Here is a 27,984-nt window from a genome sequence, read left to right as displayed (position 1 = left end):
TTTTTTTAAAGTTATGAACATCAATTACACAGAGTATCAAACAATAAATTGAACAAAATTTAAATCAAAGTGTTATTATTAACGGACAAGTACAAAATATAGTTAAATATCTAGATAGGTATCTTTATGAGTCATAATTTATGACTTAAAAGTCATGAAAAATATCAAATTTGTATCTAACAATTTATGTTTTATTTATTTTTCAACAAACGTATTCCTTCTTAATAAGTTATAAATTTCAATATTTTATCATTAAAACTATTATATAACAATAATTATTAATGCAATCTAAAAAAAAAAGCATACAAAATACAAATGTTATATATATTAAAATGTCTATAATATATCTACAATACAATATAAAAATTAATTTTAATTGATCTTATTCTAAAATATTTAAATTTGATAAAAATTGTAAACTTAGTGCAGAAGGATACTTGCATCCATAACTTTGATTAACTCAATATGGTCGAACAAAATATTTAAACTTAATAAGCCTAATCTAACTTTGAGAAGTCTAAATAATTTACAACTTACAAATTACAGGTAAAATAGATTATCTATATTATATACTTAAAATAATAACAAAGCCTCAATGGCAAAAGTTGGAGAGGCGATAGTTATACAATGGCGGTAGTGATAATAATAATAATAATAATAATAATAGTCATATTGTAATAATTATAATAATAATAACATGAAATAATTTAAATTAGGTTAGGTTAGTAACAATTTGAAGAATAAAAATTATACTTTGTTTAAATTAGAACTTTATTATAAGTGTTATGCATTTGATGAATCTTGACTTGCACCACTAATTGCAGTAAATAGTGTCCGACTATCATTACCGGGAGATGTACAAGATTGCAACACGTCTCTCCACAATGAATCACTTTCAATGCACTCGGAAAGTTCTCGACACATTTTCAAAAAGTTTTCTTGCATCACATCTTGATATTCAATTTGATCGGAAGACACTAACATTCGATTCAACTTCAACGCATCAAAACATGCGCTGATAAATTCTCTAAATTTAAAAAATAAAAAAATAAATAACAATTAAAAATTATAATAATATATTTATTTTTAAACAAACTGAAAAATGTTGGTGCTTGATGTTAAGTAAAATGTAAAAACTAAACGGTTGAGAACAAAAATAAATGGCTGTTAATAAGTCGGAAGTGATATTATATATTACAGGTGATAACTATAATCATCGTTAGAGGTAAGTAATTGTATTGATTTTATAGTTATTTTTGAAAATATCTTTAACTTTCAGATTTTAAGTTTTAATAATTGTTTGAAGTAAACATTTGTGCAGTTTGTGCTCCGACTACTAGCTGCAGTTAATTTCATCATCATTTACCTATATAATTTGACCTATATACTCACAGCTAGTGTCTTCTATTGAGTTTGATAATTAAAAAATAAATTATAAAATTACAAATGTCAATAATCACAATTTCGACTACGTCTTTTACAGCAAAACGTTCACTTCACGTGAAGAAAACAACTTGCTTAAAATAAAATATGGTTTGGCGCATCATATATCCACGTGAACTCCTTCTGCCTTTGGATCAGAATAATTTATACATTTATTCTTGTACCTTTTATATAGTATCGTTATAGAATATATTTGAATATATCATATTATATTATTTATTATACACGTGTGTTGCTTAGGTATGGGTATTTTATAAGCTCACCTAAATGTATCTTTGAGGTCTTGAACTTTGTCGGCCTGCAATTCAAGAACAGCTTGTGGTTCCAAAAACGCTCTAGCATATGCCAAAGGACCAGCATTGACTTGAACACAAACACTTCCCTGTAATGTGACAAATCATTGAAAATTGTATAGTTATATACATAATTTGTTATACTAAAATATTTAAACACTATAAAAACAATACATAAAGTAGCTAAGGAGTATCATAAAAATGCCTTGAATCTCTTAAAAACAAATCTATTATGACATTGTTTAATATGCCCATATCTATAATATCTAAGACAAATACTTTTAACTAATATATTTCCACAATGTATAAAACTATTATATTAATTTTATAAATAGTTAGGTAGATGTGGTAAATGACTGAAAGAATTAGGTTTAAACATATGTTTTTTAACAAAACATTTAATATACCACATGTGCTATTAAATATTAATTAATTGTGAATATAAAATAAGTATTACATAATTTTTGTTTAAGTGTATTACAGTATAGTTTAAACATAAGTATGTGCCTACCTGTGCAATAAAAATAAAACTCACGCATGCACAAATATTTTAGGTAATCTGAGTAGAGTGATGAATGCATTGATTTTTATTTTAACACAAATTATAGTAGAAAATAAATTTTAATATTCAACTTTAGAAAATGATTTCTGATAGAAAATTAGTGCTGGATGGTAATTATGGGAGACTAAAATTTAAAATATTCATTACTTTGAAAAATATATGGGAAAAACAACAACAAAAACGAGGGGGAAATAGGTAACTACTTTGTTATACATATTATATCATTGAGCCATCGAGGAGTGATGGATAATATATTTATAAATATTGTATAAATGTAATATTTGTAAATTGAATAATGGTAAAAATGTAAGTTGTATAAAAACTTATAAGCCAACATAATTAATACTGTTATTAACTGCAATATCATAACACTTTCTATCTTGTTTATATATATACACGTTATTTTTCATTAATATTAGTGTTTAAATTTATCTGAAACCAACAAATATAACAAAAACCTTTGTATGTAAGAACCTACTTAGTATTATTTAATTAATATGTTTTTAATTCAATTATATATTATTTATTAACATATTATTAATAAAAATGTGTACTTGTAAGCGTAGCTGCAATTTTTTTACATCCGTTGGCTGAGCAGATACAGTTTGTCTCAATTCACGAACTCGCTGACACATTTCATCGATGGCCACTTGTATAGGACATTGTTCTATTTCACGTCTAGCACATACCCGTAAACGTTTCTTGACATATGGAAATTTATACTCAGCTAAAGAATAATAATTTTGGATGATAAATTGTTTTGCTCTATTTTTGTTTAATTTTTTTTTTATAAAATAATGCATATTGAAATATTACTTTTTATAATAGTCTGTCGTTTCCATTGATCGCGCGGACCACTTTGAGATTGACCGCCGCCAAGTGTAAACGGTGTTTCAAAAACAAAACTATCAATGTCATGATTGCGTTCAAACTCAGAAACTGAATCGTTATCGATTTCCATGTATTTTTCTCCGTGGTATGGCACAACATGAGTAATTTGTATATAAGCAAATTTCGCGTCCAAGTCAGATATGGAAATCTATATAGACAAGTATTATTATATTTTTTTATAGTAATAATATAAAACAAAAACAGAGAAATCAAATGAATTCAATACCAAAACTATTCGAATTATCGTCTATTAAACCTAAATGTTATACTTATGTTGAAAGATTTTTTTGTATAATACTTACGGTACTTGAATCCATAATTATGCGTACATTGTCCCGGCCAAATTTGTCACCGTATTGACACAGTAAACGTTCAGATATGTCTGATAAAGGTGTTAGTTTTGGTTCCTTGTACACGAATTCAACGCCGTGTTGGTCACCAAAGTATGCCTTAACAAAAAAATGTAAGCAAAAAAGAAATAAGTTTTTTTATACTTCTGTACTCAGTACAATGACAATAATATGATATTGAACTTCGTGAAATATAAATAGATAATACATATTATATTATATTTTATATGATATACATATGGAAAGGCGTAGATGTTTATAATCTCTAGCTGTTATTTACTTAATAAATAATAATAATAGCTATATTGCCTATTAGAATAACTGAATGTCTGAAAAACTAAAGAAGTAAAGAATAACTAAATAAGCTCGTTAATATATAAATATTAATAAAATAATATACCTATATAAATAATTGGTTTGGTTTTAGTTATTTTAAGTTTATAAAATATTAAAATATAATATTAAGAATATTGGTACCTAATTCTTTATTTTGATAAAAATAGATTTTCGATAATTCTTACGAATTTGAAATCGACTTTGACTAAAAAAAAAAATGTTTTTACATATTAATTTTTCAATTCAAAGAATACAATTTTAATAATTAAATTATTATTTTCAGAACTAGGTAATTTAAATTTAGTTGAAGTAGCCTAGATTCCCCTATTTTTTCTATAATTATGGTGAATCATATAATTCATAACCGTATGATCAATCTAGCAAGCTTAAGCTCATTACTCACGTCCAATTATGTTGCATAATAATAATGCATTTATTTTAAATTGTTTAGTACATAGATAATACCTAATATCTATATTCAAAACCAAAATATTTTATTAAATGTATAAAAATAAAGCATATTAAACAGTGAATCATCCTGCTTTATACTATTAATAAAGTCGCATTATATTTCGGTAACACGGAATGTACATTTACATTTATTCGATAGTCTATAATCTATATACCTGTCCGAAAAGCGTGACCCTATAGTAACGGCCAAGCATCCGGCGGCCCGACTGGCGGGCTGACACGGCCGTGTCGTACGCATTACCGACGGTCCGATAACAGTCAGCCAGCGCATGGTAGTCTTTGCGGTGCTCGTACACAGGTATGACCAGCTTGTACAGCTCCCCGAAACACTCGTACAGCTCGGCCCGGCGTAGACTGATAGCGCACGCTTCCAGCCGCTCCAGCAAGGCCTGCTCACCGTACAGCGTGTCATTTGCCGCCACACTGCCTCCGCCGGAGTCCAACTGCAGGCCAGTCTCGTCCCTGGCAATATTCGACGATATTTTCCCGAACGCTTCGGCACCCCATCCCTGCGTTCCCTTTAGTTTCCGGTACTGCGCTACGAGCGCTGCGATGTGGAGCCTACAACAGGCGGCCTGAAAACAATTCACAGTAAATACATTCTACTGCTTATATTATATTATTATAAGCGGGGTTTGGTAATAATTTATATAAAAGCACTATAAACCAAACCTAATTAGTAATTAGTAATTATTAAAATAATATGGTTAAAAAATGATTGAAAAAAATACAAGTATTTATCAACATTACCGTCGTTATAAGTAATACGAAAATGTTAAAAATCCTGAATACTATTAATCGTTATTACTGTGATCGAACCTCTGAAAAGTCTCCGTTGTCATCATGATTTCGAGCCATGGTTTGTAACCAAGTTAAACGCAATTCGGGCGTTGACGCATACGAGTTCGCCAAACTGTGTTGGAGATCGGCCAACATTTCGGGGTCGTGGTTCAGGTCTTTCATACGAGCAGTCGCCATCAACACAGTCCTCACGCGTCTTGTTAAGTCCTTCACTTGCATTGGAAACCCTAAAGACCCAAACTCGTCTGATTACAGTTACTAGTAAAAAGGTATACATGAATATACTTTTAAAAAGTTTTAATAAACATACGTATTTTAATATAAATACATAATGCAATTGAAAAATAATTTTAAAATACAATTCGTCAATCAAGAAATATCTACTCAACTTGTTCATATTATAATTTATTATTTCAATATTGTTTTTCTACAAGCAATGTTTAATAAAACAAAATGTTAAAAAAATAATTAATACTTATTGAAGTTTAATTTTGGTATAATTGACCGTTGACCGTTCCGAAACACTTTATTAAGATACCAATACGCTATATTATTCAAAACTGATATAGTCTATTATTCGCAGCCAAACCTAGACTTATGAATGTAAATTGTAAATTATACCTATAGAAATAATAATTAGGACAAATATTTAACATAAAGTTTTGCATCTTTTATATTATTTGGAAAAAAATATGTTTTTTCCAAAACGTATTCTATGATCTAAGATCTTACAACTCTTTATATAAAATTTATTTAGCATATTTTTGAATTTTTAATATTTTTTTTAAGTACAGTTGTATTTAAGTGTTCTATTTTATAATTCAACTAATCGTAAAAATAAAATAAATAATAATTGCTTAAAATGTTTTAAATATGAGCAGACAAGCTTGTGTGGTCCATGGATTGTAGGCATTCAGGGGAGCATTAAAAATTTCAAAGACGGTTTCAAAGAACTTAAAACCTATTTCATTCACAAAAAAATATTTTGAAAAGCGTTGATTTGTACTTATTGAATTGTTTAAAAACATCAAATAAGAAGCTAACAAGTAGCTTTGAAGTAATCAAAAAATGTGAAATATTTTATAAGTAAATTTATTTTTAAATACCTACTGGGTTTCAAACTTAACGAAAATTTAAAATATACCTATTAGAATTTACAAATTGTACAAGTCATTTGATGGTAATTTGGCCATAAGCGCAATTTGAGGGGGTTTGGGTGTGCTCAGAACCCCCAATTTTGAAATTAGCACCAGCAAATTGTTTCATGTTAGTTTAGATTTTAATAGTAACAGGTATCCATAACCCAAGATAACATAATAAAAAAATATAGAGGAGATTCAGCATCCTCAGTTTTTTCATTGAAATTGTGCCTCTGAGTTTGGCATAACTGCAACTATACATAGGTATTTAAAAATAAGTTAATAAGACGTATAAAATTCTCTGCCTTTATAATAATCATAATATAATGGTAACATTTGCATACATTTGCTTACTCTTACCACTTTTAACAATGATATAAATATTTTACTTATTTTTTAAATTTCTACTTAAAAATCTACAAAACGAAAACATACATATATTTATTTAACTATTAGTATTACGGTATATTTATTTAATTTTTGCTGAAAACATGGCACTTATATTATTGATGTATGATTATTATAATATTATTCATATCAAATTTTAAGTCAATACCACCTTACCGTAAAATAATGTGAATAGGTTCATGTTTATAGTATAAACGGCTTAAAATGAATCTACATATTTTGAAAATATCATTGTGTAAGTAGTAAAATTCATAATAAATGTCAAGTTGTAAGTTCCCATGAATAATGTGATATGAATTAAAACAAAATAATTGTTATATTAATTATTCAAATTTGTATTAAAAATGTATAAAAAAAGTTTTACTCATATACCTATTTATTAGATTTTTTACTTTGAAATGAAATGCTTAAGTCAACATTTGTATTAAATTTATAAACCTTAATTATAAAATCAAACATTTTATAAATATTCGTGATTTAAAAAATTTTTTAACTTTAAATGCTTTTAAAAATAAATTGGACCTATCTATTTTAAATATTTTTTATAGCTAAAATAACTTATTTGAGATCTTTTTTTAAATACTTTCAATCTTTTTGGCTGAGCGAAAACATTTATACTAGAAATAAATATATTTCGTAGAAACAAAACTAAAAACTTATGTATAAAAATATCTCAGTCAACATTTTTTGAAAACTGTACTATGTAAGAAAATGTTTTTATAAATGTTTTGTGAAAATGTTGAATAATTATGGTTATTAATTTTTCAATTTATCAAAAACTAGTTTTACGTAAATATTCCTGTTTTCCTAAAGTTTTTGTTTGTTTTTTCCGATTATTTTGAAAACTATTGGAATTTTTTTATTTTGATCTCTCTCAAATGTATATACTAGAATACTAGATCCAATTTGCTATTATAAACCACCGTGAATGTTAAAGATCGAAGCATATATTTTCAACTACTTATTTACACAGGCACACATCATTGTAAAATCAATACATTTATCGCTCTGCTCGTAATCTCAAATTTACATTATGCTATATTATATAGGTAAAAACACAAAAATATCTCATATTACTGCCCCGAAATTTCCATCAGGACCCACACCCCTTGGAAATTGACCACCTGGCACCTTGGCTAGGTCCTATTTACAGGCCTAGTTAAAATTAAATGTATTATAATATACAAATAATATTTCATAATAAGGTACTCTTATAAAATAAAATAATATAAATAAGAATTATTTTTAAGTTTATAATTAAAAAATTGTCAAAGAAAGATGTTAATACATTGTTTGTTTCTCTTTCTGGATTACGCACAATACTGGCAAAGTGTTCACCCAGTCATTTGTTTTTAAGTAATCTAATAATAAAATCACCCATTACAAAATTATAGGAAATAATACTTTTTAAAGGATGATTGATTTGTCTAAATATTGTCTGAAGACAATTTAATATCCATTTAAATTTATATATTTTATGTTCAACAAATAATAATAATAAACTATAACATATATAACCGATATGTCAAACCTTAAAAATAAAATATCCTCTACAATTATTAAAATAGGTGATTTTATTATTAGATTACTCAAAAATCATAGATAATGATTTTATATAAGTGCGTTTTTATGAATTTTTTTTTTACATAGAAAAAAAACGAATATTGCGCTAATATCCTCTTAAATAATAAATTAAGCGTGAAATAACCTAAGTAATTGCTGACTTAAAAATCTAGTTTTGGACCAATTTTCAAAAAAAATAATAATTTGATTAATTATAATATTATTGAACTAAACATTCAAATATTATTTAAAGCTTAAAAATTTAATTTCTAAGATTGTAAGTGTTTTTTATAGAAAAAAAACACAATTTTTTATTTTATTTTTATTAAAACTATTAATTTGTACTTACCAGTATTTTTCATTACTTTATCACTATTGGCGTAGCTGTTGATTAATGAAAGACTTTCTTGAAAACGTGAGTTATTGAGACCTGCAGACGTCAAGTCGCCTAACAACTGTGACACGGCAATGACAGTTTGCAAATGAACTCTGGTAATGTTTGATGAAGAAAGTTCAAAATTACTTCGCATTAATAGATAAAGAGCAGCACAGGATTCTTGTCGTACTTTAGAAGACCGACTATTACATCCATTTAATAATTGGGAGCAAAGTTTGCCAACTAAATGAGCAGTACCTTAACATATAATAGTTACGAATACAATTTATAATAGTTTTAAATTAGTTAGATAAATTATCACTTTTGATTACCTTTAAACAATACACAAGAAAAGTTATTAATGAACGATCTTAGAGTAGCAAACACATGTCCACAGACTAATGTAGATTGTGGAATGCATAAAAACGCTATGAGAGTGGAAAAAACACTCTCCATTATGTCATTTTCACCATTGTACGCCATTAAAGTATCCTTAAAATGTACACAATAAGATGAAAGAGCATCAAGGACAACTAAACCCACTTCTGCAGTAAGATTGGCTTCACTCTGTACTCGAAATGCCATGTTATCATCACTAGTCGAGTTATCTAAAAAAATATAAACATTATATATATATATATGAAATAATTATGTACTTATATGCTCAAAAAATAATAATTTCATAAGGTATATAAATTATAAATATAATAACTAACATAAATACCTAGGAGGTAGGTATCTAATAATATTATAAGGTGATTTAAAGGGTTCTCAAATATTAACATAAATATTTTATAAATACTTAACTAAAAAGTTTAAACTGATTAGATAAAAAAAAAATTAAATATATAATAATAAGAACCTTTTTTTGAATTTTCCACTCTACCAATGCTGCCTGTACCATTGCTACTTAATATGGGAGGTGTTAATTGAGATATTTGTGTTTGGCAATTTAAATTAGCTGTTGAATCCACATTAAATTCAGATGGTGGTTGCATTCGGGCAGGTAATGTCATAGATTTCTTTGTAGTAGTAGTAGAAGTTGGTTGTGCATTATCTCGGTTATTTGCAGCTAATGTTTCTTCCATTATGTATCGACGTCCCATATACCGAAACTCTTGTAAACTTAACCTATACATTAAAACATACATTATTATAAATTTATATGTCTTATACTTACTTATAATTTAATAATATAAATATATACCCCTTACAGTATATTACGTATTATTGTGTAATTTTGAGTAGTGTTTTACTTTCTTGATTTTTAATCAAGTAAATATGGTTATTGAAATGAAAAAGTCTGAATTTTTAAAACTTCAAGAATTTTTATTAAATAGGAAAATGATAAAAATGTAACTCAGTTGTAATAAGTAGGTGGATAATTAAGCTAGCTTTAATATAAAATATTAATGAAAAAGATTCGATATCACACCCAAGCGGTATAACGATTTGAATCCACAAAAACGTCGGCGTAAACAATCACAAAATTTCTATTTATTAACTTTTCTCCAAAACTATTATAGCTAAAAAGTTGGTTGATAGCTCATTAAAAGGGATTATTAAGTAGATACAAAATGTGGGATTAAAAATTTTCAAAAAAAAATAATTTAATTTTTCACAGTTAAAATAATAGTTATTTTTTACTAGATTTTCATTTAGCGTGGTAGATTACCGAAACTAGAGAACGAATTTTGTTATTTGGCGTCTTGTTAGTCACATTGGCTAGAAGAAGTGCTGTGAAGATTTTCAGAACTTTATCTTCAATTGTTAACTCACTACAAAGCTATAAAGCTGAAAAACATAAAAAAACACCCAATAAAATGTGTTTTAATTTTTCTTGAAGCTCTATAATGAATTAACTATAAAAGATAAAGTTCTGAAAATTTTCACTGCAATTCTCCTAGCCAATGTAAATCTAACAAGACCTCAAACAATAAAATCTATTCTCTGGTTTCAGAGGTCTATCTCACTAAATGAAAATGAAAATAAAATACATTATACATACATATTGCATACAATTAATAAATTTCTAAAAATTGAAAAACAAGAAAGTTTACATGCCAATCTCTTACTTGTCAAGCATTTTATTGTTGTAGGACAGATTATATAACATTTAAAATTAGTTAAACTATTATATTCCAATTACGTTAAGATAAAACCTCATTAATAAATGGTTTTCATTGGGTATTGTGTGAGCAGCATCCATTGCACCTATCAGTCGACCACTCATACAAATTTGTTATATGTTTGTAAGACGAAAAATAGAGTACACATAGGTGAATACATATTATAGGTGGTAGCATCCTCTTAAAATAATAATATGAATTGAGTTTTTAACCACTAATTTTCAAAATCATATCATTTAATTTTATATAAAACAGTAAGCCGTAAAAAATGAAAAATATGCGTTTTATATTCCAAAACATTTAAAAAACATCTTATATAATAAAAATTAAGCAGACATGTACCATGTAAAATATTAATCAAGTCAAAACTTATAAATTGTAAGTTTCACTTACTCAATAATTTTAAAAAATGCCACAATCTCTTGTTCCGTACAGTAACGCCACCAGGATATTAATTGATCTTGGGATGAATATTTTAAAACAAACAAAAAACACACAAGGACATCTTTGACTTCGGCGGGTTCCAATTTGCTTACTACATTTACTGAAGTGTCTGTAGTAATGTGAAACGTCTGTGTGCCACTAACAGATCTAGAATGACGATTTCTATTTGGAACATCCGATTCAGACACATAAGAATTTCTTCTAACAGCCGTTTCTTGTGAAAACATTGACAAAGAATTTGTTCGATCAGGAGAAGATAAATTGGAAGCACAGGAATTTATACTTAAATTAGAATCTGTTTTAATCAGTTTATCTTGTTGCTGATGATCCAGGTTGATTAACTTTTTAGACGGCGTTACTAAAAAAATAATAATACATTATTACTATTCATCCTACCTATATAGATATAAAATATACATTACAAGCAAAATAGAAAACTTGGAATTTTATAAAAACATGTCTAGAAGTAGGATGACCATTGCTCAATGTAGGTGAGAAATGTAAAAATTATCACATATGGCCCAGGAATTGTATATAATGACCAAGATCCAGAAAACAATTTAAAATATGAAATTTTATTTCTAGTTCTGTATAATTACAAACTAAAGAAAAAAATTGTTGAAAGTAACACCACTAACACCTATATTATTATTATTTTTTATAGAATGATATTAAATATTATAATTTTTTATTGTAACATAGATTACTTTTAAGACATTTATAAATTTATAAAATCATCTAGCTTTATAATATAAATGTGCAGTAGGTACCTATAATATTATTAATAAGAAATACATTGGAAATAATACATAAATTGTAGTTCCATTGTTCCGATAATTTTGTTCAATTCAACAATATAATTTATTTGGACAAATACTTATTATATGCAGTAATACACTAAATAAAATACCTATAATATAGTACCTGTATGGAAATTATAAATAATTTTTAAAACTTATATTTCCTATAATATAACAAACATTCTTTAAATTATTGGGTATTATATTAAGATATCCAGGCACTAAAATTTTTTTTAAATAATTCTTCAAAAATTCCAGGTATTTTATAACATACTCAGGCATTGGGTAATGTATAGAATGCTTAGATTTTCCACATTACTGTAATATAATGTATAGTAATATAAATAATATTTAAATAACAAAAATATGTTTTAATTTTAATTTTTATATGTTATAGCAAAAAATATGATTAATGAAAAAACTTATACCTATTATAGTTACACTGTAATTATATAATATTGAGTTATGATAGAAACTTAATACTTTAAACAAATATACAAAATAATGTATATATATTTATAATTTTTTTTTTTTAATACATTAAGTATACCACATGATTATTATTTAAAGCCATATTTAATTAAATTATTGTATACTTATTCCTATTTAAAACACTTTTTTTAAATGTTTTTTAATATTTCTAATATATTTAAAATTATAATAAGCAAAACTTACAGTGACTAGCAATAGCTGCAAAGTATGTAGAATCTCTCAAGTTCAAAGACATTCTTGGACCAATATCATTAGTAAGGTTTTTGGGTCTAAAATTCAAATTTTAAAATTATTGTAATCAATTATGTAATTGTATATATAAATATAAATATGTTAATCAAATTATTTCTTAAAATACCTTGGTGAAGATAAATGTACAGGACGTTTGACCTGATTAATTATTCGTTTTCTATAATCTAAACGTCCAATGTTTTCTATAACAACTCCAAGCCAGGGTAAATATAGTGACGCGATTCGGGCCATTTGTCCCTATAAAATAAATAATATACTATTAATCAATCATTTTACTAAGAATTATAATAACATAAAACTGAACCGTCGCGGGACGCCTAGCAGATGTAAAACATCAACAATTTTCTTTTTGTTATAATGTTGAAAATTATTATTATTTTTTTTTTTAATTATTATTATTATTAATTTTTTGCCAAGCTTCGTCAAATTGAGCTGACGAGCCATGAGTGGGGAGTCGCCACACAACAGTCGGTCTCACTACCGTACTGCGCTATTAGATGTTTCACATCAAAAATAATAGGAAATAATGATTATAAATATTAAATAAACATTAAATGAATATAAATAACAAATTATTTATAAATTTATCATTTTTTAATTGAACACAATATATTGTAAATAATTTTTAAAAATATGGTTCTAGTTTAAAGATGATATAACAAAGTCAAAGTACTAATTTAAACTTATGAGAGTGAAGTCACAGATCAGTGGATAATCTTAGGTAAGAACAACCCTGCTAAAATCCTGCATACACTAACAATAAGATCTAATATTAAAGTTAATTGACAAATTGTCAAACTTAAAATGTAGAACATTATCTGTGTGTGCATTGGTCTCTATTCAATATTTTATTTTTTCTTCAATATGAGTGTCAGATTGAAAAAAATATAATAAGTGACATCATACTCTAAATACACTGCTCGTGATCTATAAATATATTTTAATAACCATATTTAATTTAAAATCAATATATTTAGACTCAAATCTAAAAAAAAAAAAAATGTATTATAATACTCATTATATGTGTCTTTCATGAAGCTAACAAATAACTAGTACAAATAATTTTAAAATAATAAAAAAATACAAGAATTTTACTACATACCTTCGATTGATATCGATCATCAAGTTCATGTTTGGCAAGTAAATCACGAAAACACGCGATAGCTGAATGACGGTATTCGTACGGCAAGCAAAACGAATTTGAAACTTCACGCAACAATATTGCTGTCAAGAAATGATGACGACAATATTCATCCGACATATAGTATTGAGAATGTGGTGACCATCCTTGTGGCGTTTGTCCGTTTTGGACAGGTAAATTAAATGAGACGTAATGTTCATGTGATATAACTATCTTCATGAATAATAATTTTGCACTTCTAACAAAAGTTGAATCACAAGTCGACAAGCTGTTAATATATAAATTTATTAGTCGAAATACGAATCCTCGGTCCATAAACGTCAGACATTTCTTTAAGAAATGAGCTGCAGCCATATTCAACTTGGCGACTTGTGATGGCATTTCTTTGTGTTTAAGCGTGACATACGGCAATAGAACGTCTATTAACATATGATGAACACGAGACTGATATTCTGAAGAAAACCTTTCATTACGACGCATCTGTGAAAAATATTTTTGCAATTTTAAAGATTATACAGTTATATTGGTATTACACTTTTAAGTATACTTTTTTTTTTAAAGTTAAGAAAATATTTATTTTATTTATAAGAGAATAATTTTTTTCTGTTTATAATTTTTAAATTATAACAATTTTATCACAGTTGGACCAGTTGGTTTGTAAATATTAAGATTACTAAGGAAAAATTCTAAAAAGAAATGTTTAAGATTTATGAGGAAGAAGGGCTGAAGTCTAGGTTACTTAATAAAGCATCTGTAGAAGTAAAAAAATCTAAAAAAAATTTAAGTAAAACCTTTCTGATAAGTTTTTTAATCTAATTTGAAGAAAAATATACAGGTTAGAAGCAATTTGATTGAAAAATATTGTACTTGTACACAACATAAACTATTAAATACATATGAGTTATATATTACTATGTTATTTGTGAATAAAAATTGGTAAAATAAGTACCATAAGTATAAAGTATTAATGTGTTATTATTATTATAATAATAGAAGAATCATTATGTAGTAACCACTTAAACAATCATAATAATAATTTTAAATATAGTGACTTTTCATGAAACAGTCATTTTTAATTATTAATCATGTATGTACATTGTTCAATTATTTAAATTTAAGTTTCTTGTTTATTTTGTTATTCTTCTTAAACAATATTAACATACTGTCATACTCTAAGGATAGAGGAATTTGAAAAAAAAAACTATTTTTAATAAAATAATAATTGTACCTTAATTCTGTTTGATGTCAATAAATATTGTCCCATACTCTTTATCACAATTTGAAAGAAAAAGTTTGAGTTGATTAGAAATTTATTGATTAATAAAAAATCTGTGTTATCTGGGTTAAGTAAACTTGGTAAATGAGCAAGGAGTTGATCATGCACAGTGTTATTAGGTGTATTTGTGGCTGGAGTAGTAAAAACATACTGAAATACATAAGAAAAATTTAAATAACAAAGATTTACATTATTATTACACAGTATAATTATCAGTTAAAACAATTATCTTATAAACTATTTAACTAACATTTAACATTTTAACTTTAAATATATTTTATAAAGTATTCCTGAAATGTTAGGAAAACAAGAAATTATTATAATATAATTTTTTCATGGACTATGATATATTAATTATATATTATTGATTACATTTTTTTGCAATTTTCTCTAAAACTTCTAGTTAAATGGTTAAATCTATAAAACTTCTCAAAAATTCTATACCTTATAAAATCTAAAATTTATTTTAATTTTAGCATTTTTATAACATATTTCAAAAAGCTAAGATTTCCAATTGAAATAAAATATGTAGTTTTATATAAATGATTACTAATACATTTTAAATATTTTTAAAAATTAAAAGAAATACTGTATTTAACTCATACATTTTGTTTATTAAGAAGTGTCTAATTTAATTTTACTTTCTATAAACTAGTTTATGGATCAATAGATACACTAACAAGGATACATCTTAGTAAGCCTAAATTTATGTAATACTTGTACAATTAAAAACATAATTTATTTAAAATTATCGATTTATAAAATTTACTAAGAATTTAATTATATAATTCAATTTAAGCTGTAACACAGATGTTGTTTTTATATAATAGAGAGATAATTTATTATATACATTAAATGAATCATATCATTTATTGTCTAACAATAATTGATAAAATAATATAAATAAAGTAATAAATCACATACCTTAATGTAAATGTTTAATGTGTCACATCTACCAGATTCTTGAATTGAATCTACTATATGAACCAATAACCTAATTATATTGCTTGCAATATTAGTGCAAGACGTAAATGCCAGCAAATTAAATAACTGATTGAATAATGTTGGTAAAAAGTTGATTACAGAAATCAAATCAATTGCATGCGATGCCTATGAAATACAATATAAAAATAACTTAAATATGTTACTAGAAATGTTGACAGTTTAGGAAATGATGACAATTCCAAAAAAAGAATTAGGTCTAAGAAAGCCTAGGAATTGTTCTACTTTTAATTTAAAAATGTATACTAAAAAAATAAATATTCTGTAATGATTACCTATACTTAGCTACTGAGCTACTAATTTCTGCATAACTATCACTTAAATTTATGAGTTTTATTGGTCCGTCCTATGTTCAATTATCCAGTTTGTTTAAGTTTAGCATCAATAATAAACGATAGATGAAGTTGGCTTTTTGCAATTAGAGAAAGATATTAAATGTATTTTAAAATCAAAACATGAAAAAAACCGAAGAAAATGGTGTTCATTGTGTATTTGTGACTTAGAATTTGATTAAAAAAAGTTTATTAGTTTAATATTTAAAAATAACTATAATTAACATTTTTGTTTAGTTAATAACGAAAATATAATATATTTAATATATATATATATATATATATATACCAATCATCTGCACAAAATTTAGAAAAAATAGGTTCAAAAATAAATTTAGTGTGAGAATATTACAGTATCTGAGTATTCCTAATACCGATCGTGCTTATGGAAAAATGTATTAGCGGTTTTAACAGAAATCAACAATGATTTATACAAGGTATGTAAATATGACACTAATATTTATACTAATTCATTTCGGTATTTGTGTATAACATACACAAATTAAATTGAAATATTTAAAACAATAAATTAAGCTAACAGTTTTTATATTATATTTAAATATTTTTTTCTGCCTGTTTTAAATATATAATTTTACTGTGTAATGTGAATCATCATTGTCGGATATCGTTAGGAAATAATAACAAGTACAGTGATATAATTTACTTTCTTTTATAGGCATTGTCATCAGTTCCAGTTGCACGTATTTAATTTTAATAGAAGTATATATTACTTTTAATATTTTACATGTTTCTGTTTCAGGAGGTATAATGGTGGTTATTTTACTATGTTCTAGACGTTCTGCATGTGCAAAAAGGTTTTGCATATGGTTATCTGATGAATATATACTGGATAACAAATGGCACTTGAATGAAAATAAAGGCTTTTGTCCGTCTATCCAACACACTTCCGGTCCACAATACTAAATGAATTAAAACATTTTTTAAAAAAATTAAAAAAACATAATTTATAATATTTTAATTATGTATACATTTAGTTACAATTATTAAATAAAGAAGATAATAACATAACTTAAAATTATATTAATGTTTAGAATGGAAAACTATCAACTGTTAACTGTTTTTCGATTACATACAGTGAAAAAATGTGCCTTGACATAAATAACAACTATTTAATTATTATATAATTAAATGAAAAAGATACTTAATAAATAATAGGCAACGGTATAAATAAATAAATAATTAAGTATTCATTCAAATGTTTATATTAAATGTATTTTATCATATTACTAATTATTAATATGTAATTATTAATTACATATACCTATAACAGAGTGATTGATTTAAGCCTTTAAGGTAAGACATTCATTATTCAAGTTACATTATAATATGTACAAATAACAATTAACTGTATTAAAGAAAATAAATGGCTTACTCCTTTTCCAAGACCAAATGGCTGTACTGATAAATACCCTGCTGGTAAACCTACAGATACAGGTAAAAATTTGGCATCCACGTTGATTCTAAATAAATTAAATATAATTGAGATTATGAGACAATTTAAAATACTAATAAATATATTAATTAATTTAATAAATTTATTATTACTTGGATTTGAAGATAAGAGGTAGCCATGAGTATCCTACTATTGTTTCTACTGAAATATTTGATTGTTTTTTACGTGAACCATCTACCGAAATATGCTTAAAAGTAAACAATAGATGGTGTTTTGGAGTTATGTGCACTGGTAATCTTATTTTAATTTCATCATACCAAATTGGGTTTGTACTATGGTATAAAACATTAGTACACATAGAACTCAATAATTGACCATGTGTCCCATAAATGCACTATAATATTTTGAAGTAATATTTAAAAACAATTTATAAATTAACTTTGAGAGAAACATCTTAAATTTAAAATTACCTTAATAGGCTTAGAGTCAATATTATCACTATCAAATAGTTGAACCATACACGTAATGTTTCGAGCTCGAGGAATATGCTTTTGTGTATCGAATGCCAAAGACAGCGGATACACATATATGTGATTAATATAAGTTGTTTGAGGATGTGCATCTGGATATAACTCTGTAATTTCAATGATTGGATGATCTCGACTAGGAGGAATAGGAAAAGGTTTAACTGCAGTCCAACATGTAGTCAATACATCTAAACAATACAAAATAATTAGTACAAATAATATAAGAGCAAACATAAAATAAAACCAGATGAGAATTTATAAAATTTATTAAATCAGCCATTGTAATGATGAATTTTGTTAAATAATTATATAGTATTTTTATTAACACACCATTAGATATTATAATATCAAAATATTATATGCAAATTTGTTTAATAATCATATAAAAATTATAGATAAAAAGTAAAAATCAAAGACATAATAAATGTCTACCACCACCTATCTTACATACCTTAAACTTTAAAAGATGCCAATAATTATGTGTTAAAAAAAATATATATGATTAATTATTGATTCTTACTTTCTGGAGTACTGGTCAACTGTTGAATTTTTATTTGGACATGACCAGGAATTATAACACATTTGTTCATTTTTTCAGGTCTAAAAAGTTTTTTTTATAAAAACATCAAAAAACAAAAACAAAACTATAATAAACTAAACTTACTTGCGATATTCCATTAGTATTTTCACCATATCATCATCTCCTAGCTTAGAAAGTTCCTGCCTATACAAGGTCATGTAATCGGAGGATATATCTAGTTCACAACTATATAATCGAAACAAAGGTCGAGCAGACCAAGCGAATGGCATTCGGTAATTACTTAACCTAAAAAAATAAAAACAAATTAATAATTTATTTTTATTTTAACTATACTTAGATTCACCATTTTTTTTTTTTTTTTTGGCTTACCTATGACAAATATTTTTAACGGCTTTGAATACTTTTAAACCATTATCTTTATTATTTGTTGTTGCTTTAATATATGGTTCAGAAACACGTACTATACCACCCTGAAGTACTTTATCTATTCTTAAAACTAAGAATATATCTGAATGGGGTTTTGATATACACATTATTGCCTAAAAATAAAATAAAAATTCTTTTAAATAATGTATATATATATATATATATATATATATATATATATATATATATATTATAATAGTATGAATAAATAAGTGGTAATTCATTAACAATTTGTTTAATATTATATATTCATCCATTATTCATTCTATGAAAAAACATTTAATTTAAATGTAATTATTTATCATTTATATTTTTGTAATATCTGAAACAATGCATACCATAAATTTGACCTAATATAATGGGATTGTTTAATTACCCTTACCAAAAACTAAATTAAATTTCAATTGTATCAATATATATTATAGTTATATTACCTAAAGAAGATTTATTTTTAATGAACCAGTAATTCCAGAACAGCAATTCAAATAAAAATTGAAAAACCATAAAACGATAAGTACTGATTTTTTATCATTATAAAGAAATTACTCTGCATTAACCTTAGAGGTTTAGGTGTTTGTAGTTATATACAATAATTACTTGTTTTTGCTTAAATAACCAATTCTTCGTCACTTTACAATTTTTTGATATCTCGATAAACTTATGACCATCAATTTGATTATCATGATTAAGTAGATTTTTCATACTGTCGTGGTTAATATCAAAATGGAAATCCTCCGATATTTTTTTACCAGCGCGTATATCAAATAATGCCATTGTTGTAAAATATGGTTCAACCTAAACAAAAGAAAAAAAACTAAATTAAAAAGTTATTGTAAATAACATTAATAATACCTTTATAAATAATGATTGATAAGGGATGCAATTGTATATTATTTAAATATTTACATAGTATTTACATACTTTAAAGGAATATATTATAGAAAATAGTAACAAAGAAATAAGTATCTACATTTTATTGAGAATTGTTGCTTAAAAATGTAAAGTACAATATTATAATTATTATATTACCAATATTGTTCATGATTAATATTTTTGTCTAATTTTTTATTTATTTAGTTCAATTAAATTTGGAAGCTTAAGATACAAAATTATAAGATCTATTAGTATTTAATTAAAATTGTTTATTTATTTTAAAAAACAAACTATAAGTAATTTCAAAAAATTATTACTTATATGTACGATTAGTATTCAATTTTCAATTTAAGATTATATATGTTAAAACTATGCTAAATGACACATTTTAAATTTTTTACTGGGTACTTAAAAAAATATTTTTTAAATAAATTTCTACACTAAAATAAGTCAGAAATGATTGTATGCAACTATTTTATAATAAAAAACAATTATTACTTGATTTGAACCATCGTTTTCCTCATTGTTTATTTGTAATCGAAAGCTCAATGCTTGGCATTCAATTAGAACTCTCTGACCAAACTTTTCTTTGTATGGCTCTGATATACTATCAGCTGGTTGATTTAAAACATCTTGTCTAATATAACTACTAGGCTAAAAAATTAAAAGATTTTAAAAACGTGAATAAAAATTTCTGATATATAATAAAAATATTATTTACTTGTTGTAAAAATGGATAAACAGCAAAAAGTCTTCTTCTATTTTCTTGACGTGCATGTGCATTTAACGAATCAGTTTCTCTAGCGTATCTCATCAATTGAGGATTTACACTATGTTCTAAGCCTTTTAATGTACCAAAACTATCATTAGATGGTATACTCGATATGTTCTTGTCACTAGGAGTGATTTCTTCTAAATAATTCAGTAATGTAAAGTCAATACATATTACATTATAAAATATATTTAGTGAGGTGCCTACTTAATATTAAGAAAGATATTTTTAATTGGAAAGTATTCAAATATATATGGAAAACATGGTATAAAATAAAGCAACTAAAATTAATTTCAAAATATAAAATAATGAATTCATAAAATATATATTTATAACTAATACTTTTCAACAAATTTCAAACATGAATTAAATCAAAACACCTAATCACTGTTAGAAATGTGTGAATACAATAATATACGTTCCCGGTTAGCTTCATTATTTTATACCTGGACCATTGGTTTTGTTTTTAACCAGACTAAGATAGAAAAAATTATGATTCTGCAGTCCACATTCAAAAAAATGCTATTTTTAAAATTCTAATTAAATATAATGCGCCCTTGGACCGTAGGTGATACAATCTACTCTCAATTATCCGTCACCTTTCACTGAACCAAAGAATTATGTTTATGTGTATATAATAAAATAAATCATTAGAAAACTATTCAAAACTAACCCTGAAAAGCTGTAATTCTGATAACGATGCCCCATCCTACCCAGGGGTTATAAAATCAGAAAATAGAAATACTTTTTTTGTCAAGTTTTTGACTCCCGATGTGGGAATTTGCTTATCCATGGTTGCTGCACCACATTATTCTACAGATAATTGAGAGTTTACTGTATTTTCTACTAAATAAGGTAAATCAACTTCTGAATAAAATGTAAGCATTCATAGCTTTTTCTATCTGATTTTGATATAAAATGTATTGTTTATAAAAAGTTTGATGTTATTGTAACAATCAAATTATTAATGTTTGCTTTAAAATTAAACTATATTTTTATCTTTCTTATTTTAAAATTCTAAATTACAATACTGAAAATGTAATGTACATTTTTGAAAATGTATAGTATAGTTTAGAGCTAAAAGCAGAAAGTTTAAAAATTTCATTTAATCTTAATATCAGAGATTCCATTTCAGTATTATACTATTGTGTAAGGATTGCAACCATTTTATCAAAAAAATTGCATAGTAAGAAATGCCCATGTTTTTAATTAACATTTTTTTTTTTGAAATTTAAGGTATTTATACCTATGTTTAAAACAAAACAGGAATGCATTCAAATTATGCCTAATATCTAATTATAAATATTATTAACAGTATGAAAAAAAAAAATAGTCAGAATCAGGCAAAGCTAAATAGTAGAGATATATGATATATATTAATATGCAATATACATAAAATAACATTTAAGCCTGAAATAGCAAGGCCAAAGTCTCGATTAATATTTAAGAGTAAGACAAATTATGGATAAAAATTACAAAGGGTATAAGTGCAAGATCCCCCAGAAATAGCACCACTGTCTGATATCTTAAAATAACATAATTATACTGTTTTAAAGTTTAAGAGGACATTACACTCACATGTGTTGTCTCTGTCTTACTAATGAAGATCATAACAAATTTTCGTTCAGCAGAACACATTTTGTGATGTTAGCTTTAATATTAGAGTAAATTTACCTAAAACCTATTATCAAATTTAAAAGTAAAAATAATATCTAGGGCATCTCAAAGGCTTTTATTGATATCTTAATTTTTAAGTGAGTTATAGTTATGTAAAATATTAAAACTTTAAAATGCTTGTAACTCACTTAAAAATTGAATACCAATAAAAGCCTATGAGATGCCTCAGATAAAATTATTACCTATAAGTTTGATAATAAGTAAATTGACTCTAATATTAAAGGTAACATCACCAAATGTGTTCTGCTGAATAAAAATTTGCTATGATCTACATTAGTAAGACAGAGACAACACATGTGGGTATAACATCCTCTTAAACATATAAATTAAACTTTTCTGACTTACACATGTACAACATAACAAATTTTCATTCACCAGTTTTAATATTGTACTGTTAGTTTTGATATTAGTGTGAACTGACCTGTTATAACATTTAAAGGTAAGATTATTATCCAGGGCCCCACAGAAGCCTTTTATTGATATGATTATTTTTAAATAAATTATGATCATTTTAAAATGTGCAGTTTCAAAAAGATCATAACTTATTTAAGAATAATAATATCAATAAAAAGCTTCCACGGGACTCTGGATAAACCTTTAAATTTTATAATAGGTCAGTTCACTCAAATATCAAAAATAACAGCGCAATATTGAAACTGGTGAACAAAAATTTGCTATGTTGTACGTGTGTAAGACGGAAACAACACATGTGAGTACTACATCTTCTTAATGATTAAATTAAAGTTTTCTTACTATTATTTTCTGTTATTTTGTCTTCTCGTTTGTCACTATTGTGCTGCAATGCTAATTGTAATTTGATCATCCAATCCATAAGTTCAGGCTCTGTATCTGTAGCTAAACAATAGCTTTTATCGGTATCAGCCATCCGTAATTCAAAACAAAATCGGCCTTTTTTACTATTCTAAAAATGTAAAGACATTATACTATAAAAACACTATCATGTATAAGTAAAATATAAAGTAAATAATCAAAAATATTTACCCGAATTACTTTGTCGCACAAATCCATAACAATTGTTGCTTTAGTATCACCTTTTTTATCATCCTTATAAACCTCTAATATATATGTTCCATCCACTTGTTGTCTAAAAATAAATAATAGATTATAAGCAAATAAATTATATATTTATATTTATAGCAGTTAAAAAATATTTTAGTTTTAGTTAAAACAGTATTACTTAAAAAAAACCTAGTTATGATGTATATAAATTTACTTCAATATACAAAAACGTCGTTTGAATGATTTTGAACCAGCTAAATTAGCAAACATTCGTTCTGAAGCACCACCACCACCATCAGGACCTTTATATAAATACCCTTGTTTGAATAAAGCACTATCATTTTTTATTGTTTTCCATTCCTTTTGAATAAAAATTAGTTTAATAGTTTATACAATATAATAATATTATACCACATAACAATAATTGTATTACTTTATCTAATCCATCTAGGTCTGTATCAATCTCATAAATTTCTTCTTTGAAATCGTCATTTTTGAATACCCTAAAAAATTTGAATAAGTATTGAGTATGCACGAGTGATAAATACTATTTAAATTTATACGAAACAATTATATAAACATAATTACTCTGATGGAAATTGAATATATGATCCTGAATATGCACTATATTTATAGTGTATAACATTCCAGTTAGCTAAGTAACTTTCTATACATCTTTTTGTTAAAAGTGAGCAATTTGTTGTGTCTGCGTTAGAAGGAATACTGGGATCCATAGTACGATATCTTCTTGGTAAAACCACTTGCTATATAAAAAAAAGTTTCGTTTTATTAAAAAAATATATATTAACAATCAAACAAATATTACATAATTAATTAATGTAATTTAAATTTGAAATATTTGATTTAGTTTTAGACTTACTGAAACATCGTCAGAAGGATAAAGTAATAATTCTCTTTGAGGATCATTTTGAAAAACTGTATGATTCTTAGCAATATAGTCTTCAAAGTCTAATGGATCTACTTGAAAACATTTTTGCTGTCAAAAATAAAATAATATTATTTATACATTATTTATAAATAAAATAATTAAAATTTATAACAATTTTTAAAAAAATAACTATAAAATAACAATATAAATTACATATTTATTTTATTTTATTAATAATTTTAATAGATAAGAATTTGTTAGAATTTGTTTGATTAGGTACACATTTTATTTTCTAATCTAAAAGTAAACAAATCAAAAGTAAACTCTAAAACTGAACTTTTTAACCTAAACTTTTGAAATTACTTGAATTATTTTCAAATACAAAATCAGAATTTTATATTTTAATTGTATGTTTAATTAACCATTGTACAGCTATCATAAAATATCTGTAGAAAAAATAATTGTATTAGATAAATAGAAATTAATGATATAATAATATGTAAAATTAGGACAGTTATGGCCCGGGGTAGAGAAATTTTTATTTAACAGTTTAATTATTTTATATTCTATTATGTAATAAAGAGGTGAAGTTAAGGAATAATTACCTTTAATACTTATATTATTAATATTAAAAAGTCTTGTCAAAAGTATATTCAAAATATTGAATAAAAAGCAATATTATACAATATGTCTAAAGTCATTAAATAAAATAACCTAATAGATTCAGCAATAATTGATCAAAAATTAGTTCCATAACTAAATTAGCATTAATTAATTTAAAAAAATATTTTGTATACCAAGAAATTAAAAAAATATATTTTACAAAAATGAAATAGATTTACTCATTAAGACTTACGTTATTTGAACTATCACGGACAACTTGAGATACAGTTTCTCGAAGTTGAGCTGCCATTCCTGGCCGCCCTAAGCCTTTGGTGAATTTTCTTTCTCCCATACTTAAATCTGAACTCAACTTATGTTAAAAATTAAATATAAATTACAAATAACATAAAAATACATTTTTAAATGCATAATAAATAATAATTAATTTTAATAATGAACATGGAAAATGTAAACGTTAGTAATGCAGTTATTTTGAAACTTAATGTAAAACTATTGTAATAATATCTATGAGCAATAAAAAATGGTTTTCAACTAGTTTTAATTTAAAATGTTACTGAAATTCGGCTGTCGCCTCTAAGCCTCCTATAATTGCATAATTCATTAATATATGCCGCGTACCGATAATGATAACGATAATGATAGTTGATAATATATGATAACTGATAAGGTGCTAAGACCATTTTGAGTTTTGAATGTTGTTTTTTTAGACAACAATTCCTGCCTACTTGAAGATAAACGAAAACGATTAAAGATAAAAATTGTTTGGTAATAACTTATAAGTATAAGTGCCAAATGCCAATTAAGTGGTAACAGGTGGACGGCCATACTGATGTCGTAAACTCGTAACCAAAAAAAATAATTATACCTATCCACATAACAATAGGTAATCAAAAAAATGTTCGTAAATCCTTATTCTAATCTGTGTTATCGTACTCTTGGTTTGTAATTTGCATTTTTATTGTTTTACATGCCAACAATTTTGTTATTTAAAATGTATCATGTTTTATTATTTAGGATTTGGCCCATCTTGTATTTACATATTTTTGAAATATTTCAATAGACCCCAGAAAATCGAAGATACCTACCCAATATGTTAGATATACTTGTGTATAGAAAAGGGGTGCCGGGACGAGGCCCCCGCGGGTCACCTTACATTGGATTATTAGAGTCCATTTAAAACATAAACTAAATGTCCACCTATGTTTTTATGGTGTTCGTAAATGAGATATAATTGGCAAGATATAGGTAAATTTGTTTTATGAAATGTTATTTGTTAAAATTAAATACAAAGTTTGACTGCATATTTTTACATATTTGGTACCTAATATTTTTAGAAAAGTACTTAGGTATTTAAAATTTGTCAACATATTAGTGCATTTTTTGCATTTTATTATTTTTATTAACGTAATTTTACGATCTGTCAATATCATATTTTTGAATAAAATTGGTTAATTATAGTGAAAATTAGTTAAATTAAATTTAAATTGTATACAATTTTCAGTTTTTATAGCTAAGCTAGATAAATTAATAGGAGGTTTTTCAGTAGTATAGACCCTTTTGAAACCTAAAAATCTTCAGAATTTTTAAACCTAGTTTTTTTATAGACATTTGAAATTTAAATAAACTTAAAAAAGATCTTTTAAAATAAAGAATTATGATTTTAGTTATCTCTGCTTAATTTAATAATATTATTTCTGGATACTCAATTTAAACGTTATTATTATAATTTACTAAATGCACAATCACAATGATATTTTCAAAGTATTTAGGTATTGCTTATAAAGTTGTAAGTACCTATACAGCTATACGGCTATTACTACGAATATTTTCACACCATTCTATGGTAAGTCTTGCCGTCTCGGTTAAAAGTTGGATAATAACCATGATAATATATGATGTAAATTAGAAATAATACTTTATATTACTAATTTTAGTAATTTATAAATATCAAATAATAGATCTTATGTTTTCGGAAAAATTAGTCCATTTTATAATAGTAAAATAAATTACTATAATAGCGATATAATTGTATACCTAATACAAATACATACTTAGTAATATAGGTTGACTGATCATCTCCACTTAAGATAATTTATCATTGAATTCAAATTAAACACATCTAGACCATCTACGCAGTGATCTACTCAATGACAAAGTCCACTCGACACCTACGACTGAACAGCACGTCAGCAGTTCAGCACAACGATAGCTATTTGCCCACTTTTTAATACTTTTAGATTTTAACAAAGGGTAGGTAGCAAGTATACTAGTATCATAAATGGGTAAAGTGGTTAATGGCTAATAGATATGTGAATACTACAATTATTATTTGTTGATAACTCATTCATCAAATATATTGTTTTAAATCATGGAAACTAAAAATATTCTAATTCAACAACCATTTAGAAGCTTATAAAAAATACTAGGCTGATAGAAAATATTAAATAGGTAAGAAAATGTAATTCATTTAACAATCCATCGGGAAATATCAGTATTTTGTTTACTCTTACCTCTCAGTAATAGACCATGTCGAAGTAGTATTCTTTGAACTTTACTGTTAAACTGTTTGTACCTAATTATTGTTTCTTGGCTTTTTACCTTTTGGAAAAATACCTTAGTTTAAATATTACAGTTTTTTAAATATTCAATTGTAACTCGTAGGTAATTTGTTTTATTCATTGGCGTGAGAAAACTAAAAGTTAGTAGTGGTGACAGTGGTG

General features: G+C 25.3%; 1 protein-coding gene across 2 annotated transcripts; it reads right to left on the bottom strand.

The window, feature by feature from the left end:
• Positions 1-342: 342 nt before the first annotated feature.
• On the bottom strand, positions 343-27,385 carry LOC113555726 (dedicator of cytokinesis protein 9). Of its 2 annotated transcripts, XM_026960247.1 has the most exons (34): positions 27,316-27,385; positions 25,497-25,613; positions 24,632-24,748; positions 24,340-24,515; positions 24,185-24,254; positions 23,966-24,111; positions 23,734-23,836; positions 23,485-23,653; positions 21,004-21,194; positions 20,781-20,936; positions 20,007-20,204; positions 19,353-19,522; positions 19,107-19,268; positions 18,963-19,042; positions 18,386-18,630; positions 18,068-18,309; positions 17,895-17,982; positions 17,233-17,421; positions 16,092-16,277; positions 15,120-15,317; positions 13,853-14,371; positions 12,857-12,987; positions 12,682-12,767; positions 11,156-11,564; positions 9,496-9,764; positions 8,966-9,241; positions 8,607-8,891; positions 5,166-5,374; positions 4,502-4,921; positions 3,492-3,638; positions 3,115-3,337; positions 2,853-3,025; positions 1,707-1,825; positions 343-1,027 (listed from the first exon to the last, which is right to left on the bottom strand). In XM_026960247.1, the coding sequence occupies exons 2-34, from the start codon at positions 25,593-25,595 to the stop codon at positions 784-786; spliced, it is 6,495 nt and encodes a 2,164-aa protein (XP_026816048.1). In that variant the 5' UTR covers positions 25,596-25,613; positions 27,316-27,385; the 3' UTR covers positions 343-783. The 2 variants fall into 2 exon arrangements, with proteins under 2 accessions (XP_026816048.1, XP_026816049.1); XM_026960248.1 differs by lacking the exons at positions 343-1,027; positions 27,316-27,385 and adding an exon at positions 1,091-1,570 and having other exon boundaries at positions 25,497-25,832.
• Between the last annotated feature and the right edge of the window lie 599 nt (positions 27,386-27,984).

Source organism: Rhopalosiphum maidis, chromosome 3 (assembly GCF_003676215.2).
Source record: "Rhopalosiphum maidis isolate BTI-1 chromosome 3, ASM367621v3, whole genome shotgun sequence".
Taxonomy (NCBI): Eukaryota; Metazoa; Arthropoda; class Insecta; order Hemiptera; family Aphididae; genus Rhopalosiphum; species Rhopalosiphum maidis.
Note: the sequence above shows the minus strand (reverse complement) of the source record. Positions and strands in the feature narration are given on the sequence as shown.